Source organism: Thamnophis sirtalis, unplaced genomic scaffold (genome assembly GCF_051295495.1).
Source record: "Thamnophis sirtalis isolate CommonGarterSnake01/CBP01778 unplaced genomic scaffold, rThaSir2_p1.2 scaffold_14, whole genome shotgun sequence".
In the NCBI taxonomy this organism is placed as follows: domain Eukaryota; kingdom Metazoa; phylum Chordata; class Lepidosauria; order Squamata; family Natricidae; genus Thamnophis; species Thamnophis sirtalis.
Window position 1 is genome coordinate 41,777,500 of NW_028261394.1, and position 12,295 is coordinate 41,789,794.

At 44.4% G+C, this 12,295-nt stretch overlaps 1 protein-coding gene across 1 annotated transcript in view; it reads left to right on the forward strand.

The window, feature by feature from the left end:
- Positions 1 to 12,295, forward strand: part of LONP2 (lon peptidase 2, peroxisomal) — a 54,707-nt gene that overhangs the window by 21,712 nt on the left and 20,700 nt on the right. Inside the window, exons 9-11 of the mRNA XM_087729533.1 lie at positions 8,354 to 8,504; positions 9,516 to 9,642; positions 11,579 to 11,709. Coding sequence (XP_087585659.1) covers positions 8,354 to 8,504; positions 9,516 to 9,642; positions 11,579 to 11,709 — 409 coding nt within the window. The remainder of the gene's footprint in view (positions 1 to 8,353; positions 8,505 to 9,515; positions 9,643 to 11,578; positions 11,710 to 12,295) is intronic.

Below are 12,295 nucleotides of genomic sequence, written 5' to 3' on the forward strand. Positions count from 1 at the left end.
CCCCGCCCCCTTTGCAAAAATGGACGTGCAGAGGGTTTAGGAGGCTTGCAAAGTGCTCCTGTGGGCTGGGGAGGACAAAAATGAGCAAAAAATGGACCGCTTTTGCTCATTTTTGTGCCCCCCCCATCCCCAGGAGCACTCTACAAGCTTCCCAAAGCTCTGCATGCCCTTTAATTTGCAAAAAAATGGTCCATTTTTGCAAACAACAGGCTGTTTTTTGCTCGTTTTTGTCCCCCCTCCCAAAACACTGCATGGCCCCCCCTTTTTTCTTGCAAAAAACGAGGCGTGTAGAGGGTTTGGGAGGCCTGCAGAGTGCAAAACCTTTTTTAAAAAAAATTATGGTGCGTCTTATACTCCCGCGGGTCTTATAGTCCGAAAAATACAGTACTTCTCAAGTACTGCAATCCCATCCTATTAGAAAACCATTGTTTTCACTTGGAAACAAGATGGATGGCTTGCTGCAACTTGGCATTGCTATGGTGTTAAGAATGGTTATAATCAGGCGTAAAAAGGCATTCTGTTTACTTTCTCAGTGTGTCATGTCATGAAGGCTCCCTCTGTTGGGACAAGGAATTTAGAGAGGATTATTAGTCACTGGTGGCTAAATCAGAGAGATTCTACATCTGGGTCTTTTATATGGTTTGAAGTAGATTGCTAACATCTTTGACTCCCAGTTGTTAAATAGTGTCTGCAGCAAATGTTTTATCCCATTTTTATATAGTGCTGAAATTTATTTTTCAAAAAACAAAAAACTTGTGGCGGGTGTGGATAACCAGGATTTTATTGGTGTGGGGAAGAATTGTGGTTGCTGCGCATTTCATTTTGGCTTTCAAAGCAAATTCCCAAGCTGGTAATTTGTTCTGAGTAATTCTCAGTAAACAGATGTTTGCATTATCCTCTTGATTTGCGGGTCGCGGGGTTATATTAAAAATGAAACTGTAGCCGGCTCACCCCTGTTTTATAGGGGCCATCCCTAGATTAATTTATTCCATATTTCTGAAGGTGCTTAAGATGGTCAAAGCACTTTGCTTTAGTTTAGTTGACTTTATTGTCATTGCATATCGTACGACGAAATTAAATGCCATCTTCAGTGTACATTATAACTTTAAAAATAAAAACACAAAGACACTTCCTTCACATTCTACACAATTGAATTAAAAAACCCTGACATTGCATTAATATTGCGCTATACCGTAGAATTCAATATAGTTACTGCCCTGGGATAGAAGCTGTTTTTCAGCCTATTTATCCTTGTTTTTATTATAGCAATAGCAATAGCAGTTAGACTTATATACTGCTTCATAGGGCTTTCAGCCCTCTCTAAGCGGTTTACAGAGTCAGCATATCGCCCCCAACAATCCGGGTCCTCATTTCACCCACCTCGGAAGGATGGAAGGCTGAGTCAACCTTGAGCCGGTGAGATTAGAACCGCCTGAACTGCAGATAACAGTCAGCTGAAGTGGCCTGCAGTACTGCACCCTAACCACTGCGCCACGTCGGCTCTTAGGCGCCACGTCGGCTCTTATCCTGTACCGGTTTGCCAGATGGTAATAGTTAAAAAAAAGGGGGGTGCCCAGGATAAGATGGATCTTTAAGGATGTTTTGAACTTACTTTTTTTAAATATTTTTTTTTATTTTTAATTTTCAAAACAAACACAACACATCCTTCTTTACATGCTGTAGAAAGCGTATCAGTCAGTTTTGAACTTTCTTAAGGCAGCAGGAGCTATAAGGCTCTTCCAAAGAGGGGAGGGGGCAACCAATGATCCTCTGGGCAATGACTTTAACCCTCTGGAGTGCTGTCCTATCTGCCACTGTGCAATTGGTCAATCAGACACAGGTACAGTAAGTTAAAATACTCTGGGGTAGAAGGTCACTAGCAGTTTTTCCTTCAGTTGTTTCCTAAGAAGTCTCAGGTCGTATCATCTCTGCTGGGCCCTTTTGACCAGTGCTGCAATGTGAGTTGCCCCAAGTCAGGTCCTCTTTTATGATAAGACCCAGAAACTTAAAACTGGCCACTTGCTCCACTCGGTCTCCCTTGAAAAGCAAGGGCTGGATGCCTGATCTCGTGGCACGACAAAACCGCGCTCCACTAAAGCGCACCCGATTAAACCGCGTCGCTGACGTCATCAGCAGAGCGACAACAGCGACCGCGGAGAAAGAAGGGCGCTTTAAATAGCGCTTTGAAAGCAAGCCGATTCACGTTAAGGTAAGGGTTAGGTTTAGGGTTAGGTTAAGGGTTAGCGTTAGGTTTAGCGTTAGGTTAAGGGTTAGGTTTAGGGTTAGGTTAAGGGTTAGGTTTAGGGTTAGGTTTAGGATTAGGTTTAGGGGGGTTAGGTTTAGGTTTAGGGGTTAATTTTAGCTTTAGCGTTCGCAGCGTGTTTTTTTCGTCGCACTGTGATGACATCAGCTACGCGGTTTCATCGAGCGCGCTTTAGTCGAACGCGGTTTTGTGGTGGAACCGCCTGATCTATTCCTTCTATAGCCCACTATAAGCTCCTTAGTCTTATTGGTGTTAAGGACCAAGTTATTGTCTCCACACCACAAAAGCAACCGGTCTACCTCATCTCGATAGGCAGACTCATCCCACCCACCCCTCCCAGAGAGGAGTCCCACCACTGTTGCATCAACATTATGACTTCCATAAGTCTTTGGCAACCATCTGCGCTTATACAGGTGAAGAGATACGTTTGCTTCCTAAATTCCAACACTTGTGCTTGGTCACCCATCCTTAGCTATAATATTTCAGAAGGCTGTTAACACACCCGAAGAGTTCAGGAAAATGGGCTTCAATTTGTCTGAATGCGAAATAAATATGTTCTAGCCCAGAGGTCGGCAACCTTAAACACTCAAAAGAGCCACAAAGGTCCTAACTGGAAGTCCCCCGTTCAATTCTGGAGCCGACCGGAAATCCGGTTTCCCCACCATAGAGTCTCCTCCTAGCACGGCGTCCTTTTTCCGCTACCTATCCTAACTGAAAGCCCTATCAATTGTGGAGTGGACCAGAAAACCCGCCCCTTGCCATAGAGTCTCCTTCTGGCGTGCCCTGCTTCCCCACCCCTAACCGGAAGCTCCTTTCAAAATTGTAGTGCTGACTGGTGACGGAGCCGCAGCAGAGGGATGAAAGAGCCACATGCGGCTCCAGAGCCTAGGGTTGCTGTCTCCTGTTCTAGCCGTATGTTGCTGGGGGAAAGGGCTGGTTTTTTCCAACGCGTTGATCCTCTCTGCTTAAGGTCAAGGTGCATTGGTTGCTCGATCAGAGCGGAATGTCTTCTTATTTCCAGTTCTGTTCGTCAACAAGGGAACATTCATTCTATATTTAGATGTCCTCTCTTGAAGGTCAAGAGTGGACAGAAAGGAATCCGAGTGTTTCTTAATGGAGAACATTTGCAGGCAAGAGAAACCGTGCAGAAAATACCGGCCAGCCTCTAAATGTTTGCAGAGATTATCCTGCCTGTGATGGGAATGGGAATTTCGAATGCACAAAAGCTTCTTTTTTCGTCTTATTTTCATGCAACAGACAAACAAACCCACAACAACACTGAGCCTGAAGACGATATTTTATCTTTCCCTTCCTGCTCAGGTGATAACGGATGGCCAATAGCCCCTTGAATCTTGTCGTATTTGAAAACATTCTCTTGACAGTAAAATAAAAGGGGCAGATTTTTACCTTCACGCCCTCTTTATGACTTCTGCAACGCTAAGACTGAAAACCGAACGTCAAGCTAAATAAAACTTAATTTAAGGTCCTTAGGAAAAAGCAACTTTTTTTTTCCTTGGCCGATTTCACTTGTATGCCGCCAAACTCGGTGCAAAGCTTGTGATTCTGTCTTGAATCCTGTGAATGAAAGCTTCGCTCTGCGAAAAAGGAAGTGGCTAGAAATTGTAAATAACTCTAACATTTCTCTGGGGAGATTCTCAGTCATCCAGGTCATGGTTGTCCCAAAGGTGCTTTTTTTAAAAAATAAAAAAAGAGAGGCAACTGGACTTCCTTCGTTTTTCCTTGAAGCTTCTTGGATGAGAAGTGAAACATCTTCAAAGAGAAACAAGAAAGTCCAGTTGCCTCTTGACCCAAAAGCACCTTCATGACCTGTCAAAACCGCGCTCGACTAAACCGCGCCCCATTAAACCGCGTCGCTGACATCATCAACAGGGTGACAATAGCCAGCGCGGAGAAAGAAGGGCGCTTTAAATAGCACTTTGAAAGCAAGCGGATTCAACTTAAGGTAAGGGTTAGGTTTAGGGTTAGCTTTAGGGTTAGGTTTAGGGTTAGGTTAAGGGTTAGGTTTAGGGTTAGGTTAAGGGTTAGGGTTAGGGTTAGGTTAAGGGTTAAGCTTAGGGTTAGGTTAAGGGTTAGGATTAGGTTTAGGGGGGTTAGGTTTAGGTTTAGGGGTTAATTTTAGGTTTAGGGTTTACAGCGTGCTTCTGTCTCCGCGCTGTTGTCGCCCTGTTGATGACGTCAGCTATGCGGTTTAGTCGGACGCGGATTAGTCGAGCGCGGTTTTGTGATGGAACCAAGCACCTTTGGGTCTTAAGCTTTCTCGATAGCTGGAGGTTAAATTCAGTTCTTTGCAATGTAAAAAGTTTGATCAAGTAACTGATTTCTATTACAAAGGTGGGATAGGAAGAATTTGTCCGGGGTCTTTTCTGCTCTTCTGAATTGCCATGGAACAAACTTCGGATACAGACTGTGATTTGGCTGAAATATTAGCTGTCTGGCAGGACTTCTGACCCATCTCTGTTGACTCTCCCTCAACTCTTTCATTGTATTCTATTAATTTTAAAAGTGGTAGTAAGAAAAGCTAATTGAGATGGCTTTCTGTCTTTGGCAATGTGTGTGATGTATAATTTTAATTAGCAGCCCTCTTCCAGGCCATAATTCAAGCTGATAAGCAAAAAAGGATGTGTGTTCATCCCATAATGGAAAGGATAAATTATGTTGACAGCAGCGTTGCCCGTCGCTGCTCAGGCATTCGGGACGTTACGTGAGAATTGTTCAGAGCGATATAACATGGCTCGCTTAACACATCTCAAGCCAGAGCTTTCGAGGAGTCGGAAATACGGAAGTGGAAAAGCATGCATTGTAAGAATGCCGGTTGCAGGCTGTGAGTGAAGGGAATTAATACCGAGCAATGAGAAACTGAAGGAACCTCAAAAGGCATAGCCATAAGTTTCAATGTGATGTGGTTTACATACCGTTTCCCCAAAAATAAGACCCTGCCACCAAAAAAGGCACCAGGTCTTATTTGAACAACTGTGTTGCTTAGCCAGATAAATTTTGGGTTCAGTTGTGGTCGTAAGTCGAGAACTACCTGTAGTTGTATGCTTATGGGCTATAGGAGGCATATTGTTTTAGCAATAGCAATAGCAGTTAGACTTATATACCGCTTCATAGGGCTTTCAGCCCTCTCTAAGCGGTTTACAGAGTCAGCATATTGCCCCCAACAACAATCCGGGTCCTCCTTTTACCCACCTCGGAAGGATGGAAGGCTGAGTCAACCCTGAGACAGTGAGATTTGAACTGCCGAACTAGCAGTCAGCTGAAGAAGCCTGCAGTACTGCACTCTAACCACTGCGCCACCTCGGCTTCTTTTTGACCTAGGCATCACCAAATCACGAAGCAGACTCCTCGTCCCGACAAAAAACCCTTTTTATTAAGCTCATGTGAATTCCTCTCATTCACATCCAGCAAAGTCCCGGTAAACAGTCTTTCAAGGATGAATTGACAACCACAGACCTTATCAAGCTTGGAGAGCTGCCAGGTCGATATCTTCCAAACGCAACACTGTACAAGAAAATATTTGGCAAGGAGTCTCTGAGAGTCACGGACAAATCTTCACACTAATTAAATGAACTAATTGTCTCCTGCAAACTCCACTCCCCTTTCGCTCCTCTTTATTCCCTATGGGAGGGGCCATTCACCGTCCACCTGTACCTTTATTCCCGAGTCGGCCCTTGTTCCTTAACTGTTCCCTTCTCCTGGTAGCTCTGCACATGCGCACACTGGGAACAGGCTCCAGCTGTTCTTCTGCCCCACTGATCTCCAACTCCAAAGGCAGCTGATAACTGCCAGCAGCCCTGGCCTCATCTCTGCCTCCAACACGGAGCCCTCATCAGAGCCTACCCCAGACTCCAGCACTGGCCCATGCTCCTCCCCAACCTCCTCACTCTCTGAGTCTGCCACCAGCTCCGCTGGTTGCTGGCAGGCCACTACACACACAAATATTATGCTAGCAAACACAATTAATTTAAAGTTGGGAATAAAGGGTAAAGAAGCAGCTTTCTCTCTGTTGGCTTGGTTGGTATAGTCCCAACCAATCTGGAAGTTTTGGAAAGTTGCTAGAGTTCTTAGCACAGACTCTGAAAGCTATCAGATTTTCTGTCTTCTTCCCACGTATGGAAAGTTAAATCCCTTGTGCTCCGTCCGGTGTGATTCATTTTGGGTGTCTTCTTCTCTTGCCCTCCAGCAGTTTTGTCGACAACAAGTTCTCTGGATTTGTGGGTTGAGGGCCTTCTTCCAAAACAAAGCTGCAGCTTTGAAGTCTTGTCCTCCCATTGGGAGTGTATCTTGTTCATCGCGTCTTAATGTAACAGAGCTCGTCCTTGGGATCATGCAGATCTTGGGAGAATCCAAAAAAACCCCACAAAAAACACACCCCATGTTTTCTGTATATCCATATCCTACTTTTACATGGTTGTATTTTCTGCCGTGGAACTGTTTGAAGTCTGGGGAGTGGAAATTTCATCTCAATGTTACAGAACAGAAAGGTATCTGCACCATACCATTTCAGTCCTATCTCGGGACTGAACTGGTGTGGTCCATATTTCTATCATCTTAGTCCTTTTACAAGGGTCCACTTAAATAAAATCCCCCTGACTCAATATCTTTCTCTGAACTCACTCTCTTTCCATCCCTGAAGCATATTTTCCCCCGAAGAGGTTAAAACTACAAATAGAATTTGAAATATACACCACATTTAGAAATATGGAGAGGTTATTGCCGTGGGAAGCCGCCTGCTCACTTCTGTCCAAGAGACCCTTAAAAGAAAAGATCTTTTTGGCTACTGTTTAAAAATCACCCTACAATGCCAATTACCTCCAATAGACCGATCAGCTCCCACAGATTAGGTCTCCTCCGAATTCCATTTGCCGGCCAATGCCGACTGGCGACTACCCGGAGGAGAGCCTTCTCTGTGGCTGCTCCGACCCTCTGGAACGAGCTCCCCATGGGGATTCGAACCCTCACCACCCTCCAGGCCTTCCGCAAAGCCGTTAAAACCTGGCTGTTCCGACAGGCCTGGGGCTAAAGAGTTTTTGCCCCCCTTCTCGAATGGTATGGTTGTTGTGTGTTTTTAAATTTTGTATTGTTATGTCTCGTCTTTTTATTCCCCTGTCTGTACCCCCTTCCCTGATTGAATTGTGAGCCGCCCTGAGTCCCCTTCGGGGAAAAGGGCGGCATATAAATGTAATAAATCCAATCCAAATCCAATCCAATGATATCTGCGTTTTTGTGTGTTGCATGATGATCAATTTTTTTAAAAAGTAGCCGTATCAAAAGTAGAATTTGGAACACAAATTATAAACTAACATGATCAGCAGCACTTAAAGAAAATATATACAAAATGTTTTATCATTGGCATTTATCAGCAACAAGATTGGCTAAAATGTACCCAAAGATGAAGCCGACCTGCTGGAAGTGTAAAAAAGTACAAGGGACCTATTATCACATATGGTGGACCTGCCTGGAAACACAAAAATATTGGACAAAAATTTGGAAATGGGTGCAAGAAATTACAGGAGGACAGATAAAATACAAACCCGAAATCTTTCTACTGGGAATAACCAAAGGGAAATATACAAAGAAAATTAAGTACATATTAACACAGCTGCTAACTACAGCTAGAATAGCATTTGCCCAATGCTGGAAACAAAATAATACCCCCTCGGACGAATTAGTGCTAAAAAAAACTTTGGATTGTGCAGAGATGGACAAATTAACACTGAAATTAAAAGATAAAGAAGAGCCGGAATATTATGAAATTTGGAACAATTGATACAAATGGCTGCAAAACAGGAACAAAATTAATTAAGCCAAAAAACAATATATATAAATATATATAGAACTGTGTATAAAGTGTGCAAATATAGAAGCAAAATATTATGTACAGGTACAGGTATGATGACGTAACAATGTTGATGTAATGACTTTAAGGTGTTGTAGAAGGGAAAAAATAATTTAAAAATCTGTCGCAGTAAAAAAAAAGTAGCCATACATATTTAGTTAAATGAGATGAATTAAATAGGCAAGGCAATTTAAAAAAACCAATTTTTGTTTTGTTTCTTCTTTGAAAAGGTCTTGGATCCTGAGCAAAACCATAACTTCACCGACCATTACTTAAACGTGGCATTCGATCTGTCTCAAGTCCTCTTCATTGCCACCGCTAATACCACTGCCACCATTCCAGCGGCTTTGTTGGACAGAATGGAGATCATTCAGGTTCCAGGTAACCCCAAGTACAAATCACAGTTGTGTGTAGGTGTGTCTAAGGGGTGGGTTTCAACCGGTTTGCGGTGGTCCCTGCGAACCGGTTGGTCGCCGAACCCGGAAGTAAGTAACTTCCGGGAACGGCAAAGGGCGCGTGCGCCCGCCCGCGGTCCTTACCCGGTTTTGACGAGTTCTGCGCTTCCACGCATGCGCAGGACGCATACAGCGCCTGCGCGATCGTCCAGGAGCAGCTGGAGCGTCGCGCAGATGCTAGTATGCATGCGTGCACCGCGCGCGTGCACGAGGACGCTGCCGAGGACCCATACAGACCCACCCCTGGTGTGTCTGTATGGGTACGCATCTCAGAGAGAGGGGACGTATGTCAGGGTTGCAAGTAAGAGACCCAATGTAATCAAACCTCTGAGGCCCAGGTGTTCCTCAAAGTAGAGATTTATTAAAGGTAAGAGGTAAAGGTTCCCCTTGTACATATGTGGTAGTCATACCCAACTCTAAGGGTGTGTGTGCTCACCTCCGTTTCAAAGCTGGCCAGCCAGAGCTGTCCAAAGATTTCTCCCATCATGTGGCCGGCATGAATAAACGCCAAAGGCGCACGGAACGCTGTTCCCTTCCCACCAAAGGTGGTCTCTATTTTTCTACTTGCACTTTTGCATGTTTTCAAACTGCTAGGTTGCAGAAGCTGGGACAAATAACAGTAGCTCGCTCCATTACGCAACACTAGGGATTTGAACCGCTGAACTGCCGACCTTCTGGTCGAAAAGCCCAGCATCTTAGCCACTGAGCCACAGATTTATTAGGCATGTCATATTGGCACATCTGGAGAAAACCCGACTCTGAAGGTCCAGCGATTTTCCCCACAATTAAAAAGTCAAAGTTCCTCTCCCTCCCTTCCCCCCCCCCCAATTCCACATGCCTAACCCACGATTTCCACTACCACTGTTTTTAAAACCCTGTTTTAAAATGGGCATTTCTGAATGTCAGCTCCTCTCTCTTCTCATGATCCGTTTCAAAGGATACACACAAGAAGAGAAGATAGAAATTGCACATCGGCATTTGATTCCGAAACAGCTGGAGCAGCACGGGCTGACTCCGCAACAGATTCAGATTCCCCAGGAAGCAACGCTGGTGATTATCACCCGGTAATGATTTTCCGCACTTTCAATTCTGTGCCACTTTTTCTTTTCTTTTTTTTTCCTTTTGGTTGTGGGAAACGAGTGGTTCTAAATTTGGAACATTGTGCTGTCAAAGAGCTTTCGGAGAACAGGGGTTTTGCAACATCAATGCCTCTGCTCATTAATACGAGGCCTTCATTCTTAATTATATTTTAAATTTGCAAAATTCCCAGGGTCGTTGTGAGTTCATACAGTATAACAATAACAGTAGCAATCATATCAAACATCAGTTCCCCACAATTACTAGTGGAATGATTAGCAGAAAAGGCAGACTGTGGTTTTTTTATATATATATAAAGAATCCACAGGCCAAGATAATGTCTTTTTCACACTGAGTCTTTGAACAGACCTCTTCATTGTGGGTTTCCCAAACGGAAAAGAGATTTGCAAAGGGAAGACGCAGCACTGGAAGACAACAGAAATGTGTTTGTCTGTGGGGATGGCATTTGTCTTAGCAGAAGCAGATTTTAGGGGTGATCAGTGATCTTGGCCTACCATTTCCAGTTTGTGTGCTTCCTATCATCTACGCAGGGGTGAAATTCAGCAGGCTCTGACAGGTTCTGGAGAACCGGTAGCGGAAATTTTGAGCAGTTCGGAGAACCAGCAAATACCACCTCTGGCTGGCCGCAGAGTGGGGTGGGAATGGAGATTTTGCAGTATTCTTCCCCCAGGAGTGGTGAAAGAATGGGAATTTTGCAGTATCCTTCCCTCCAGGAGTGGGTAGAATTTGCTGTATCTTTCCCCTGCCACGCCCACCAAGCCACACGCACAGAACCATAGTAAACAAGTTTGAATTTCATCACTGCATCTACACCAAGAGTAGTTAACCTTTTTATACCTACCGCCCACTTTTGTATCTCTGTTAGTAGTAAAATTTTCTAACCGCCCACCAGTTCCACAGTAATGGTGATTTATAAGGTAGGGAAGTAACTTTACTTTATAAAATTTATAAAGCAGAGTTACAGCAAACCCCTACCGCCCACCATGAAAGCTGGAACGCCCACTAGTGGGCGGTAGGGACCAGGTTGACTACTACTGATCTACACTTAATCTTTGTGTTACTTTGAGAGCCCAATTCTGCCGTGTTCCCAAAGTCACTTTTTTTTTTTTCAAAAGACAACCGGACTTTGTTTTTCCTTGAAGACATTTTGCTTCTCATCCGAGAAGCTTCTTCAGTTCTTCTGAAGTCAGAACTGAAGAGGCTTCTTGGATGAGAAGCGAAACGTCTTCAAGAAAAAAACCAAGTCCGATTCCCTTTTGAAAAAAAAAACAACACCTTTGGTGCAACTGTGACCTGGATGAGCGAGACTCTCCCTAGACAAATTCTGCCCTGTCTTTGTTGTGACTTTCACCTCCACAATTGCAGAGAACACAGTTGTTGTCCTTTGCAGAACTGAGGTTCGGATATGGCTTCATTGTAACCCTTGGCCTATATTGTTTTGCAATTTAGATCATTTGCAGACCCTTCCTCACCAGTGGTGGGATTCAATTTTTTTTACTACCGATTCAGTGGGCGTGGCTTGGTGGGGTGTGGTTTGGTGGGTATGGCAGGGGAAGGATCCAGCAAAATCCCCATTCCCTCCCGACCTCACTAACCTGCTTTCCAGCTCCGTTCTCCTGTGCAGGGCAACGAAAGAAGACCCAGCCGATCAGCTGGGACTCGGGAGGCAGTGAATAGATCATGGGCGGGGCCAGCCAGAGGTGGTATTTGTCAGTTCTCCGAACGACTCAAGATTTCCGCTACCGGTTCTCCAGAACTGGTCAGAACCAGGCGAATACCACCTCTGCTCCTAACCAAACTCAGGATAGCTAGTGACTTCTGTAGCCACCTCCAGGATCCCTGGACAATGTTTGCTTCTGTTCACACACTGAAAGGGTATCCTTGTCCGTTGCTTTTGGCTAGCTACACCCGAGAGGCCGGGGTTCGCTCTCTGGATCGCAAACTCGGAGCAATTTGCCGGGCAGTGGCTGTCAAAGTGGCTGAAAGCCAGCATAAGGAGACAAGGCCGGATCACTCGGAAGGGACAGAAGGAGGTTTGTGAGCGGCATTATTATTATTATTATTACACAATTGTATCACAGCGGCCAGTTGTTTCGCCAGATTTGGCATTGATTACTAGTCGGGCCCCACCCAGGGGCCTAGGACGTCGTAGCGTATTTTCGTAATATGCGTGCAGATCCAAGCAGTGTGGCTTTTTGCATTTGACTGATGGTGATTTTGTCAATTTTTAACTGTTTTAAATGTAATTCCAGTACTTTTGGAATAGCACCCAGTGTGCGAATTACTATTGGAATTACCACTGCTGGTTTGTGCCATAATCGTTGAATTTCAATTTTTAAGTCCTGGTATTTCGCGATTTTTTCATATTCCTTCTCGTCGACCCTGCTATCACCTGGTATTGCGATGTCTATGATTGTGACCTTATTTTTCTCAACCAGTGTGATGTCTGGTGTACTATGCGCCAGTATTTTGTCTGTTTGTATACGGAAATCCCACAAGATCTTGATCATCTGATTTTCGATGACTTTTTCAGGCTGATGTTCCCACCAGTTTGTTGCTGTTTTAATATTATAATTTTTGCACAAATTATTATTATTATTATACAATTGTATCACAGCG